At 32.8% G+C, this 15,484-nt stretch overlaps 2 protein-coding genes across 3 annotated transcripts in view; one reads left to right on the plus strand and one right to left on the minus strand.

Moving 5' to 3' along the window:
• Positions 1 to 85: 85 nt before the first annotated feature.
• On the minus strand, positions 86 to 13,207 carry mys (position-specific antigen beta subunit myospheroid). 2 transcript variants are annotated; one of them, XM_011063988.2, is made up of 12 exons: positions 13,098 to 13,207; positions 8,602 to 8,941; positions 8,332 to 8,504; positions 7,448 to 7,634; positions 7,002 to 7,314; positions 6,682 to 6,910; positions 6,515 to 6,599; positions 5,649 to 6,296; positions 4,252 to 4,563; positions 3,723 to 3,923; positions 2,879 to 3,382; positions 86 to 2,553 (listed from the first exon to the last, which is right to left on the minus strand). In XM_011063988.2, exons 3-12 carry the CDS (start codon positions 8,343 to 8,345, stop codon positions 2,488 to 2,490), a joined length of 2,559 nt encoding a protein of 852 aa, XP_011062290.2. In that variant the 5' UTR covers positions 8,346 to 8,504; positions 8,602 to 8,941; positions 13,098 to 13,207; the 3' UTR covers positions 86 to 2,487. The 2 variants fall into 2 exon arrangements, with proteins under 2 accessions (XP_011062290.2, XP_087271434.1); XM_087415308.1 differs by lacking the exon at positions 8,332 to 8,504.
• Positions 13,208 to 13,331: 124 nt separating this feature from the next.
• The window catches only part of DNAlig3 (DNA ligase 3), a 63,580-nt gene continuing 61,427 nt past the window's right edge, over positions 13,332 to 15,484 (plus strand). Inside the window, exon 1 of the mRNA XM_011063991.2 lies at positions 13,332 to 13,472. The gene's annotated coding sequence lies outside the window, so the exon portion shown is untranslated. The remainder of the gene's footprint in view (positions 13,473 to 15,484) is intronic.

Genomic DNA, 15,484 nt, shown 5'->3' on the forward strand with positions numbered 1-15,484 from the left:
AAGTTCAGTTCTGGGATATGTAAAAAGAACAGGCCTATCTTAAGAGCTACCTGGGCAATCTCCTGTAAATTAAAAAACGACGGCGTTTTACTAACACATCGATTTTATTAGTCCTCGGACAGGATTTTACATATAACGAGTCTTGCGAACTATCGCACGTGGAGTAACATCGATTATAATTAATTCTCGTTGGAGTTATACAATATATATAAGTATATAAAAGAAAGAAAAAACGCGATTAATGTCGCGAGGACGCGGTTAGCGATATTATAAAATTAGCCATCAAAACATCATAAAAAAAGAAAGAATAAAACAGTTTAGCAAACAACACGATAAATGTGTACATAATGATCGCGCGGCGAACTTGATATTTCGCGTCTACCGCGTCTATTGTTATTAGTCTCTTTTTCGTGGCACAGTGAAGAAAAGGCCACTTCTGTGCTCCTAATCCTTCCAGATCAATCTGACTCCTTCGTGAGATTCACGAAAAGAGATAAGACTGAAAATAAATAATTCAGCTGTCACACACGTAACTGTTTACTTTCAGAATTATTTATACTTTACGTATTCCGGAAAATTCTCGGTATACTCCTCTACGTTAGAAATATCAGTCGTAACTGATTACAACTGACTACGTGACGTACGGAGGGGGGGGGGGTAACAATCCTTAATTGTATGTCAATTTCCTTGGGGAGAATTTGCAGTTTGAGAGAAACACTTCATGCCAATCATTCAGGCTTTATAATTGAAAAAGTGTCTGTCTTTCATTACAATAGTTTCTTTTTCAAAATGAAATTAAATGAGAGTTGAAACTTGAGTTTTTCAACAATCAGAGTTAAATTTATAGAAAAATATATATAAATTTATAGAAATATCTCAATTCTTCTTTTACTCGATTCTGAGAAATTACAATGAAAATGTAAGGCATTCATAAGATTTTCTTTAATTTAGTATTCGATTAATAAAATTTTATCCGATATTTTTTCTTGCACTTCTAGATTCTTCTTCCCATAAAGAATTAACATTTAATTAAGGCGCATCCTACATATGTATATATATATATATTTTTACGAAATAATACGCGAGTCACATAATCGTGCAGTTATCATCATCGAGCTAACGTTATAACACGGAGTAAACTTATTTCTACTCGGGTCGGGCAGTACTTTATACATTTATACAATTTCCTATAAACACTTTCGAGTCTCCTTAGTTGCGCAAAAATATACTCTAACGATTAAAACAATTACATTACAGGATATAAAGTTCGCAGATAAATGCAATTCGTCGAATTTCGCTGCGTGAAGTATCTTTAGTATACATTACAGATTGCACTAGTAAAAAAAATAGTATAAAACTTTCAAGATTCGTTTCTAGTCAAAGAAACAATGTTTTCTTTCCATGTGTAGCCAACATAACGTAGTACGAGATATAATTTAATATGCGACATGTATTATGAATTGAACTAACGATGAAGAATAAAATAAAAAATTTATACGACCTATTTCGCTTCATCTCGGAATTACAACTACTTTTGCATCTCAAACTATTACAACTAATTGTCTCGAAATGGTTACGAATGCTCAGTTTCGTATCTGCATAATTTTGCTGACTAAGAACGATGTTCGTAGCATTTTATAAGTCATTCTACAGTTTGCTTTTTTGAAAAAAAAAAAAAAAAACATTATATAACACTCGAAATTCTAGTAGTTTGCCGCTTTCCAATATTTGCCAAGATTTTCTTTATCTTGAAAGTGACATCGGAAATTTATCGCAATACAGAAATAGCAAACTTGCATATAATGTATCTAAACAGCTGATATAACAAAGCGAAATAGATCCATGTATAGATTTCTCTCTTGTTTCTGCACGGGTTTTAAATTCATCTCTAAATTATATCTCACATATCAACTAACATCCCGTACATTGTTATATAAATAATATTGTAAAAAAGGTAAAAAAAGAAAAAAAAAACAGAAGTTAATGCAAGCGTATTACGATACTGACGTTAAAGGCACTTGAGTTTCGGAATTAGTCTAACTAGCATGGTTCTTAAAACATATGATTGCGATAAAATTACGACTTCGTAAACAATTAGCGCGTTTCACACGCGGATGCATCCGAAATGCAGTCTATGTTATATGGCAGTATTAAGTCGTTCTTTACAAATATCTCAACAAAAAATAGAGCATACCGTGTATATATATATATACATATATATATATATATATATATATATATATATATATATATATATATTTAAATATTAGTTCCTTTAAATAATTATATACGCTAAAACATTAACTTTAGATCTTGTTATGCCGTTTGAAGCTTTCGTGTAGTTCAAACTCTTGCTAAGTTTCGAAACAAGATGCCGAATCGCATGCGATCGGCATTCACGATTATTTGAAATCGCATTCTGTCGCAGTGACGATGCGATTCTTTTTTTTAAATCTCACGTTATCCTTTTTTTCATTTCGAGACACGTTATTTCCCGGCATAGGTCGGATTCTTGAAGGTGGAAGTCGCTTGCTTATAGATTGGATTCTCTCCCTATAAAGCGAGCAAAACGAATATTTTATACTAATTTGTACAGAATAAATCTTACAAAAAGTAGTACTTGAGAGTTTGATAATTAATTTCATTGTATTATCTTTTTATTAAATTATATATTTTACTTTATTTTTTTATATTTTATTGCATTACGAGTTCTTTAATGCCTTTTAATTTTTTAATTATACAATACTTTTTCAAAAAAATAATTGCAAACTTATTCTGGTACTCAAGATTTCCCTCTATTTTTGATAAAAATTGATTTGAGAAGTTTAATTCTTAAAAGCTCGATCTGATTATAGTTTATAATATTAGAAATACGAACCGTATCCCATTTTGCCATCATTCTCTCCTTTTCAAATCGGGCGAATTCTCGTCTATCGTGTATAGTCGTCAGCAGCTTCCACAGCAGTAGTAATGCGAGACCGATCAAGACTACCGCCGCGATCACGCCTAGCACGATGCCTAGCATGTAGACTTGCGGCGGGCATTCACGCTCGTTCTGAGCGCGCACTTGCAGGCAATTGGTCTCATTGTAGTAATAGACGAAGTTATACTTGCAGTCATCCTCGTCCGTGCCGAAGCATGGCACCTCATCATTGTCCACATCGACGATCACTGTTTCGACTCCCTCAGGTACAAATTCCTTGCAATTCCTCGCGCATTCCTCCGGAACGCTGTAGTTTCCGGTGCCGTACATCTGGCACTGTACACAGGGCTTCAGCTCTTCACAGCGACTTGGGCAGGTCGGGCACTTATTGCAGTGTTTACCGGAATATCGAATGCTGCCTTCCTCGTGACAGATGCACTCTCCGCAAATACAGTCACCCTTTATAAAGAAAAAGATGAGATCTTATAAAATCTCTTAATTTTTGTAATATTTCCAAATTTATAACTAAATATCCTCTTCTTTGATTATTAAAATAATGTGTAAATATAAATATAATTATTATATTTCACTGTAACTAAAATTATATCAGAAAAGAAGGATTAAATAATAACTGTAGTTTTCTGTCATCATATACAGGGTTGGCCATATTCGACGGAAAGATGTTTTTTTTTCAATCATGGGAAACGTCGTTACTCGATCTAACAATCTCTGTCAAAAGTTACAGTGTTGCCAGATCTTTCCGTCGAATATGGCCAACCCTGTACTTTCAATCACTTACATGACCTGAGCAGAGTACACCGTTCGTGGTCCCTGGCGCGATGCAGGAATCATTAGAAGACCTACAGTTGCAGGATGGTCCAGTCCAGCCAGAATTACAGACACACTGACCGCATTCGCAAGTGCCATGATCAGAGCAGAGCTTACCTTGATCACGATCACAAGAGAAATTGTCGCACTCGCAGAAATGTCCCGATATTATCTATAAGAATATAAATCTACATCGCAAATATTCTCCACGTGAATATTGTTAATTACGTTTATCTATTCCATTTTGTTTCACTTCTAATTATATATCTATTTTCTTTTCTTTGCATTTTCTTATATATTTCTTGTATATGTTCCGCTGTGTGTAACTATTGTTACTTGAGATAATAATTAATAAGCTATTAAAAATTAATAAATAAATTTTGCAATTATAGATGCAAAGGTTAAAGAAGGTCATATCAATCGATGGAGACTCCAAAAAAAAGGTTAAAGAAAAATGTCTGTCATACAAGAATTTATCTGCTAGAGAATTCAGGAAATACCTCGTCCGGATTCTCCCGCTCCTCGCACTCGCATTGACCGCAAGCACACGTGCCACGGCCGGAGCAATCAACGAGGGAGGTGTTGTCAGGACGACAGGACTGGAAGTGCTTGTCGAAGCCAGTAAGTTCCTGGTGTGAGCTACACTCGCAATGTTTGCCGAAAAATCCATCGTAACACTCGCAAACACCGCATTTGAGTGTGCCCATGCCATTGCACTCTGGTGCATGCTCCTCATACATGTGACCTTGACGCTCGCACTCGCAGTCGCACAGCATCTCCAGATTCACGGTGAGGGTCTCGTTGATACCGACCTAGAAAAAGTCCGATTAATTACAACAATGCTAAAGTAAAAAATATAAAAATAAGATAAATATACAGGGCGTCCAACGTAACTGTAATCACAATTTTTCCGGCAAAAATTATTTTGAATAAAAGTTAGTCAGTTTTCAATTGACTACAAATTGCAATATTAAAAATATTTGCAAAATTCTTTTTAGGAAAAAAGTCAAGGTCACCCTAATTTTTTTAAATGGCATAACATATATTTTACTTTATAATATTGTAATTGATGTCAAGATGAGTTCAATGACCTACTATACTATGACCTTGAGATGACCTTGAAGTTCAATGAACGGAAACGTTTTCGTGAAAAATTATTTTATATTAAATTTTACATGTTTTTCATTACATTGGTATCAGTAGTAAAAATGTACCTGTAGACAAATTGAAGAACCGACGTAGCCATTTCTGAATTCGTAGTATTCTCGAATATAGTTCACAATTTATTACACACGTGTATGTATGTAGTATGTATAGAAAAAAATGTTAACATAATTTGTAGTACTTGTAGTATAGCTCGAATGTTGTCACAATAGTTCTTTGTGTTCAGTCTTAATTTGTCATTAGAGCAAATCATAGTTCAGTCTCAGTTTGTCGAAAATGTATTCCTACAATAAGAAAGTTGATATGCTGCTAATAAAAATCTTTTTCTACTGTAGAATATGTCCGTATAAAATTTAATACAAATAAAATAATTTTTCACGAAAACGTTTCCATTCATTGATCCCACATATCTGATTTTAAGGTCATCTCAAGGTCATAGTACAGCAGGTCATTGACTCGTCTTGACATCAGTTGTAACATTATGAAATAAAAAATATGTGCTATTTAAAAAAAATTAGGGTGACCTTGACTTTTTTTCCTAAAAAAGAATATTTTGCAAATTTTTAATATTGCAATTTATAGCCAATTAAAAACTAATTTTTAGACATCGGAAAAATCGTGATCATTTTACGTGGGACATCCTATATAAATGTAGAAAACAAAAATAAAACAATAAACTAACTGAGACATTTTTCCAATTGACCAATTAAGTTTGCATAATGATTCGATTTACCGGATAAATATCAAACTTCTGTTTCCATTCCGATCTGTTGGCCGGACAGCTGGTAACCTCGATCTCCGCGATGAATTCCACTTTCGTGCCGACTTTCAATCCGTCACATTTCGACGTCTCAACCACCGGTCCAGTGCCCAAGCAGCTTGAGAAATATTTTACCTTGATTGCACTGCTGGCTGTGTCTTTCATCTCCACCGAGCTTGAGATAGCGTCGTATTGTTCGCGGATCAGTTCCACAACGTTACTGGAATCGTCCGAGAGTTTGCCAGCAAAGGAACCTTCCACCTGCTTTGTCAGTCGCTTGTAGACATTGATCTGTTCCTCGGTGACTGCCCATATGACGTTTATCGCGTTCTGCTTCACCTTCAGATTGATCTGCGAGATGCTCGGATAGTCTTGCAGAGACGAGTGGGTATACATGCCACTGGTATCCAAGTGGCAGAAACCATCATTCGGTTTGATAATACCACCCAGCTTGCCATCGCCCGCGTAATGAAAACCGGCGTCTGTTGAGAATACCAACAGCCGGCGCGCCTTCTCGCGCCAACCGATCTGATTTCGGCAAACTATCGCCTGCATGATCGCATCAAAGCCACCTTCTGGGGCATCAAGGTTACCGGATACTGATGCGTTACGTACTAATCCCTGTAAACAAGAACGTCTCACTAGAAAAGGTAGAGAATAAGATTTTTTTATTAATTTCAATCCAGAATTAATGAAAGTTTTTCTAAATCTAGAGAATTAAATTGTAAAAATAAACTACATTAATAGAAACGAATTAAAGTTAGATTTATTAAGTCAGTTAGATTTGTATGTATGATTAAAAATTTGTATATTATGCTAAGGTACGGATATTTATGTACCGCAAATTTGCTTGTGTCCTGAGAAAGCCTCATGATGTTCTTGTATCCGTAAGGCGCCGCGCAACCGTCACACGGTTCGATAAGACTGAGAGATTAAAGATTTAAAAAATGAGTAATGGCACATTGGACAGCATGGTATACTTTCTTCGGTTTATCTCGAGACTTACGATTTCGGCACCGTATTGACGTATGGCATCACGACTTTGTCGACAAAGCTACCGAAACCCAGACGAAAATTGCTCGTAATCTTGCTCATACTCTCGACCAATAACTGGCCCAAGTCAGACAGTTTTTTCTTGTCGTCCTCCATAGATTTGCTCAGATCCATAAGATAGTAGAGATCGACAGGATAATCCTCTGCTTGCGAATAAGCGAAATGCATTCCGTAAGCTTCATCTAAAATAAAAAATGTATCAAGTTAATAAAATAAAATATTCACAATTTTAGTTTTATTTTTTATTTTCAAATAATAATAATAATAATTTACTTATTCTAAGCTTCAGATTGACTTCTTGCGGCCACATTTGCACAGCTTCTTGTCTTCTGCTCCCACTACCGCCCCAACTCTCTTTATGAGAATGCGAAGAAGATGAGCTGGAAGATGAAAAATTGGAATATGAACTTTCGATGCTACCGTATCCTCCTCCTCCTCCGCCACCAATGGCGTAACCACCCTTCGTCAAGTTTCGATGTCGCAGTCTGATGAAGACGATATCTGGATTCCATATGGACTCAGGAGGACACGTCGCAGATATCTTAGTATTGATATTCGGCAGGAAGCACCTCTTCTCCGAAAATTTCTATGAAAGCCAAGCCACTTTAGAATCCATATTAATAAAATATCAAATTACAAATTTATTCATCTTTCTGTCAGTGAAAGAACTACATAAAGAGAAGATATAAGAATTTTTGATCAAACTAATATAGACTTACTGGCGCTGCGCACCAAGCGCAATGCGGAGTCTGTATGCATTCATGACATGTCTGTTTACTGATACATGGATTCATGCCAGTTAATCTTTCTGGAGGAGGAAGAGGATAGTTTGCTTGCGCAAACGAGGCCGATAGGCTCGTCGCTAGCACCCCCAACACGAGGATCCATCTTGAGCTGCCGAACATTCTGCAAAATCATAGATAAGCAATTAATCTTTTAATTTGAACATTTACATAAACAAATATTTAAAATAAGAAAAGGTAAGAAATTTAAACATTCTGCAAAATCGCAGGTATATAATATTGTACCAATACACACTAATGCATCCAACCAATTTTGTTATAAGAGGGATCTGTGTCAAAAAGAGTTTCCAGGCTGACGGAGTAACATGACTCAGATTACATTAAGATAACTATCTCAAATTAGAAGACAGTCTCAAATTTTAATTCTTCGTTCTATTTTAAATTAATTCCGGAGTTAAGAATGTAATTATAAATTTTTCCTCTTTTGTCAAAATTACGTTATTTGTCAAAATTAATATATACGTAATAATATTATATAGTACAATAATATAATTTTCAAATAAAAAGTCTGAAGAATTTTGATTTATTTAAAAGAACCCAAAATCATTCATAAAATACACTCAGTAGAATTAAGAAAAAAAAAAACAAAATGTAATCTCGTAACTTAATGTAATTTTTCTTATGATCTGATGTAATGTTATACTTGTGTTAATTAGTTATTTACAAATATAATATTATTCACAAGGTTCATTAACAATTATAAAAACGTTTATCCATTAAAATTTAATTACGACACCACTGATTTTTGCTTAATGTTCCACTCTCCCGTATTAAGGAGTTGGTCATCTTAGATTACATACGATTTCGCTTCCATTTCCAGGGAACCGTTTCGACGCGAAACGGAAGGATTGCGATCAAGTCTTACGATCGGCCGGGAACTGCTTAGTCGTGCACGACATGCACCCTCTGCTTATTCATACGACGGGGACGATGCCGTCATCTTTATATTTGCCAAGCATCATCACTCCAATGTCTGCTCACGCGTGCAACCGAAGCGGACGATAAGCGGCGGAGTTCGTGTCGTAAGATGCAGTCAAGAGTCAAGAGAGGCAAAGAGGAAGCGTGCTTACTTATTTCCGTGAGACGGAGTGTCTTTCCTCCTTCCTTTTTTATCCTCCTCCGTGTTGTTCTACAGCATTACAAGCGTAATGTTTGGTTTGATGTTTCCCTCGTCGTCACTCGGGATCACCATAAATGGCAATCCATCGAACGAACGCACCGACGCGCACGCAACACTCCGTAGGGAGTGTTCGCTTCTCTCGTTTCTCGCGTCGCGTCGCGCGTCGCGCAGTTAGCGCTGCGTCCGGTCCATTGTGAGCGCGGCTACGTTCACGCGGCAACGCGGATTGGTCTGTTACCCGCCGCGCAATTAGCTGCGTTCAGCTCGTTGCGAACGCGCCTCGAAGCTTTCTAAAAAATGCAGAGTATTTCATTTTATTCTTTTATTCTTTTATTTTTTTTATTATATTCGAATATTTCAAACATACGCAGAAAAGTCTATGATATAGATGGAAACGTACAATCGTGACGTTGCTATATTATAACTTTACATATTTTCAAAATATTTAATTAATTGCCTAGTTAAGATTAAAATAAACCACTGTATATATTTAGATGAATTTTTAGTCAATATTAATTTAAATTATTAAAATTCACTATAAAATTTTTTAAATTATAGCGTTGTATGTAATTATAATTTAAAATTCTTCAAAATACAAAGGATTTTTACAAAAATTTTGTTTAATTTTTTTATTTGTTTTCGATTAATAAATTATAAATAATCTATACGAAAAATTAACGATTTCATAAAAATTACTAATTTTCAACAATAGTTCATAATAAATGTAAATAATTAGAAATCTTTTAGAGATAAACATCACACATATTACTCTTTTTAAAGTAATTTGATCGAGCTCAGAATTATTTAAATGATAATAATCGAATAAATATATACTATATAAACGCGCCGGATGTAATTACGAATTTTTCATTGTTTAATAATTTAATTATTTAATAATAATTAATGATTTGCAGGATTTATGCTTATAGATGCAATATTAAATTTTTTCGTATTTTTTAATTCAACTTAATTTGATTCCATTAACGTCATGTTGCGCGGCATCGGAGTGAAGTTAGCGTCACTTTCAAATTAGTGGGTCAGTAAACATACATAAAAATACTTTAGTAAAAAGGCCAAATCAAGCTGCAGATTGATTTATAGCATTCCGATGCTATAAATCAGTAAGTATAATTTGTAATTACAATACAGGTGAGATTCATTAATCATATGGTACAAATTAGGAATTCGAGCATCGGCGATTTATCAAGCATGCATCTCGCAAAATTTATTCCATCGTGCGAAAGGAGGATGAGAAAAGGGCGTAGCAGCCATTTCGCGATGTTTTCATGGAGCTGTTCTCGTTTTTATTTCTCGTTTATTCATTCATTCCTATTACAGTGGAAGATGCTAATTGTTTTGGAAAATGCATCAACTTAGCAAGTGTGCATGCACGCTAATCGTAATCTCTTTTACATACTAAAATGTACACGTATCGATGAGTGTATACGAAATCATCTCACATTTCAATTAGTCCTTTAGATACAATCAGATTTTTCAAAAAATTGCATGGATCGACCAAGAAAAAATTTTTCATGCATGAATATATATAAGTATGTATAAACATACATAAACATGTATAAATATTTATAATATGAATAATTATATAAGGTATCCTTAAATTTCAGCATCATTCGTCCTGAGCAGGTAAAGCGGACTAAATTGAGTCGAAAAGTCCTTTACCATTTTGCGATTTTCGCATTGGTTAATGAGATATTAATTACTAAAAATCGCTAAATATTGGTTTTCAATAATTTTTCACTCTAATACTATCAATTTTACAGAAAAATTGCAAAAGACAAAAATCATTAATTTTCTTCTCATAGAACTTTACAAATTTTTTCAGAATTTTTTATCAACTTTTTATTATTGCATTTTCTTATTTTTACTACCATAAGAAAATATAGTATTAAAAAATTCTAAAAAAATTCTGAAAAAATTCTTAAAACTTTATGAGAAGAAAATAAATCATTTTTTGTCTCTTGCTGTTTTTCTGTAAAGTTGATAGTATTTGAGTAAAAAAAATATTACAAACCAATATTCAGCAATTTTTAATTAATAATTTTATAATATATAATTTAATAATTAATTATTTAATTTTTAATAATTTAATAATTAACTATTGTGAAAATTGTAAAATGGCAGAGGACTTTTCAACTCAATTTAATCCATTCTGCTGCTATGCGAGAGTTTTGTCATTAATTAACAAAGTATTAAAAAATTTAATCTAAATTCACGCTCGTGATGATTGCAAAGCAATAAACAAAACAAATACAAAAATCATAGATTTAAACGAGCATACCAGATGATGATTAATTTATAATTTATTCTATTATTTCGCTTATAATAAATATAAAGCATGCACGTACGTTTCGCACTTAGCCTTCCTTAGCCACTCCAAAAAATTTTTACATTAATTTAATATAAATATAAAGGACTTTATTTTATACATACAAATAAAAGTAGAAATGCAGATATCACATAGTGCTCTTGTATGTCAGTAAGAAGTCAAAATGTATGATGATGTCTATATTATAAAATTTATGTTGCAAATCAATTTTTTGATCCGTGGTGAGAACTGAAGTAACGTCAAATTATAAAATCCTTTATGTGTCACCAAAAATTTACGGATGCACACAATGTCAGAAAATTAGTTATAGTCATAGGAGATTATGAACAAGAAATGTTGAAAAACATATTTAGAGCTAAGAATATAAATTGTGAGATCAATTTATTACACCGTGTATATGTTTATGAATATTTATACATGTTTTACAGTGACGGACTAATGCATAGAATGTATAAGCAAACAAGGCACTTACCTAGAGCGGCAAATTTGAGGGGGCGACAAATTTTTCAAGACAGAGTTTTCACACAGTTGAGATAAATTTTTAATAAGGAATAGAAGTAATTCATTACTTGTAATTGAAGTTACAGTTATAAATTACTTTTTTTTTGTTAACTTTATTGATAATTGCGTTACTCTTGTTTTCTTTGGTAACTGTATAATGGTAAGGAAGTTACATTTTTTGGAAACGAATTTTACAGTTACTTTTATCACGATTGTTATTTTGCACACTATTGAACACAAGCCAGTCATAGCGCTTGAGACTAGAAAGCCCCTCTGTTGTGAATGGTGGTCATCGATTTTAAAAAAGTAACGGAAAAGTAACAAATGTTACTTTCTCAAGTAATGGTAACTATAACTTTTAAAAATCAATAACTAATAACGGTAATAACTTGTTACTTTTTCTATTAATGAGTAATTTGTTACTTTTAAAAAGTAACATTCCGTGATTTTTAATTTGTTAATCCAGTTAATCTAATGTTTTTGCACGAGTTATACGGGGGTGTATATCATTTGCTCGCATTATTAATTGGCTAATTTAAAATAATATAATCTCATTGGTAAAGCAGTAAAAAAAATATTAGGAACCAGCCTATATGAATAGTATAAAATGTGTAATAAAACTGTGCAAGTGCATTGCTTCCGTTACATCGAGCATATTTTATTAGAATGACATTTTACCCTTATTATTTATTAGAATTAGAACATTTCTCAGAAAATCTATATCTATATCTAATCTTTTTTCAGAATTTTATATATATATTAATTATGAAATATCATAAGATTTCTAAGATTTTTTTTGTAAGTATAATTTCTGATGAAATGTTATAAAATCTAAAAAATTTAAAAATATTTTTTAAAAATTATGGGATGAAAAATTTCAGAATATTTCAGAATTCACTTGAAAAATTTTGAGAGAAGATGTAAATTTTTTGAATATTTCTGAATATTTCTGAAAAATGTTCCAATTTGTATAAAAATTATGAGAAAAATTTTCACCAGGATAAATATACAGTTAAAAATGTATATTTATTATATTTATATTACTTATTAAAGATTATTGAATATTTTTGTCAGCTGATGCGGGGATATAAATCATTTTTTTAAATCCATTTTTCCTTTTATTTTTATAAATTAATAGTCACCTAGCAAACGAGAATGGATTGAAATAAATTGAAATGGATTCAGATTTTCAGAAATATTAATTCATGAATATTAAAATAAATGGTTTTCAATCCTGAATGCATTTTTATTCATTTATAGGAAATTGCATGGAGCATATCTCTATGCTTTTCAATCTAAAAATAATATTAGCTTTTTCTGTGTACAACACACATTGTGAATACTGTTCAATTCAAAATTTTGAATAGGAAATGTAGTTTTCAATCAAATTGCATCCAATTGAATCTAATTAAATCTAATTAAATCCAATTAAATCCAAAAAAATATTCGCTATTTAATACGCATTCGGATAGAAAAAAATTTCAATCCATTTTAATTTCAATCCATTCTCGTTTGCTGGGTATTCATGCATGAAAAATTTTTTACCATGTTATATCTACGTAAGATATATCTATGTAAGAGTTTTTATTAGAACTTACTTATTTGTGTGTGTATGTGGACGCAATGTGACCACTACAAGACGTTGGTAAACAGTTTGCGCGAGACCGGTATTTTCATTATATAAAATGTAAACGCGCGCGCATGTTTTATAACGTTTTCATAACGATTCGTAATCTTCTTGTGCCATAGTGTACGTAAAATAGTGCAAAACCCGCAAAACCGTTTTGTCATAGAACGGCATAGAAACTATATTTTATTTCGATGAGTGTTCACTTGTCATTCACGAATTTTTACGGACAGAAATTGTAGACGAGGAGATTCGAGACAAACAGCGCAGTGCGTAAACACGTCAGTCGAAGAGGTTATTTTGCCTGACTAGGGAAAAACGTCGGCCTGAAGGTTTCCTGCATTTAGTTAGTACTCTAGTTCTTTTTGATATTATATTTAGTATTACTCCATATTGGCTCATGTTATATTATTCTATTATAGACGTCCTGCGAGCTAATATATGGTATATATTATATTTGAAAATCTCAATGTTTGTTAATAATTTTTTTCAGACTGTTATATTGGGTCATCTAAAAAGTATCTGCGGTTTTTTGTCACTAGATGTGTGTTGATGGTCATATATCTAGTGACAAAGTACCGCGGATACTTTTTAGATGACCCAATATTTTAATTTTTTAGAATTTTTTCAGAATTTATGAATAATTTTTTAAACTTTTCAGATTTTTTATACAAATAGGAACACTTTTTAGAAATGTCGAGAAAATCTACACGTCTCACAGAATTCGTATGCAGAAAAATTTTAAGAAAAGATATAGACTTTCTCAGTATTTCTGGGATGCATTCCAAAACTTAACTCTGTCAACTCTGAGTATCCTTTATCTTTATTTAACATTCAGTGACCAACAAAGATAAAATGATACTCGGAGTTGACAGAGTTGAATTTTGGAACGCAATTCTGAACAGTAGGTAAGTTATGAACCAATGACCAAAGGACGATTATGGTATATGTATCTTCGATATGATAGCTATATGTTTATCATACACACTTTAAGTCAGTTCTATATTAGTTGCAAGCTAATCGCAAGTTTGTTGCGATAGCCAATATGAAGCATTGATTTCAAAATGCAAGTTTCAGATTGGCTATCGTAATAAACTTGCGATCGACTTGCAATTAATGTTGAACCGGTTTTAGGAGTTCCGCACAATAAAAGGAACAGGGAACAAAATAAGAATTTCAACCTATCAGAAACTGTGTATTCCACAATACATGATTTCTGATAGGTTGAAATTCTTATTCTCTGTTCTCTGTTTCTTTTAGATGCGTTCGGCAATGTAAATCTGAGATGCAAACTAGCAGTGCGAGCTTGATCACGTGATCTTCGAGTAATCCGAGTGCCAAGAATTAATTCCGAATATACAGAGCTGTAAACTGTCCTTTAAGGTTAAATTATAAAATAAAATGTTTATTTTTATGAATAAATAAAAAATATCCTATTAATTGAAAATTTTTTTCACTTTACTGGGAACTGATAATAGTCTTATATATTAAAAATAGATCGTTACACATGAATGTAGCAGACTCATATGCAAGGTATGTTTTCTTAAAAGAAAATACTACATTGCAAAATAAATTTTTGCAATTTATAAGTTATATCACTTGATTTACATTCGTTAGTCTTTAATATATTATAAAGAGGAAAAAAATTAAAAACTTACTTTCCTCATTAAATATTGTACATAATGTACTCCATCAATTTCTATTTGATAGCATTATTATAAATATACAGGTTATGAATTTAATTTAGGCGCGAAAATCTGCATTAGCTCTGCGAGCTCGGTCTTTGAATCCGGAGTGGATCGAGCAGTTCGATTGGCTCTAGAAATGTTAATATCGAACGCAGATGAGATGACATGTAGCAGAAAGATGCGAGTTGCCGAACGATTTTCGAGATAAAAGAGCAAACGAACACCTCCGATTTGCAATGCCAAACGCATCTTTTATTGTGCGGAGATTGCGGAGCCCTTTACCTCTCCCTCTCGTTTTATTTCCTTTCTTCATGATAGATGGCGCAACGATGCACTTTCCGATTTGTTTTCTTGTGCGCTCGTTCAATTTTCCAGTTCTCGATTTCTTCTGATTCTTCAAATACCAAACGTCATTTTCAGAAATATCAATTTTATCTACCATTATTACAAAATTCGCTATTGTTGAAACGTTGTCTTTAACATCGTAAAAGAAATTGCAGCTTCGATCTCTAAAACAATCACTTTCATCACAAAACATTCATAATTGTCGCAGGTATATAAATTCCAATTCTTCTTCCGCCGCGTTTCCCGCAAAAATCGTCTCAAGCAAGCAACCTCGTTCCACATTAGAATATGTTACTTTTTGTGTGATAATATTATGTTACTTTTC

The sequence above is a fragment of the Acromyrmex echinatior genome, chromosome 17 (assembly GCF_024713525.1).
Source record: "Acromyrmex echinatior isolate Ae372 chromosome 17, ASM2471352v2, whole genome shotgun sequence".
NCBI lineage: Eukaryota > Metazoa > Arthropoda > Insecta > Hymenoptera > Formicidae > Acromyrmex > Acromyrmex echinatior.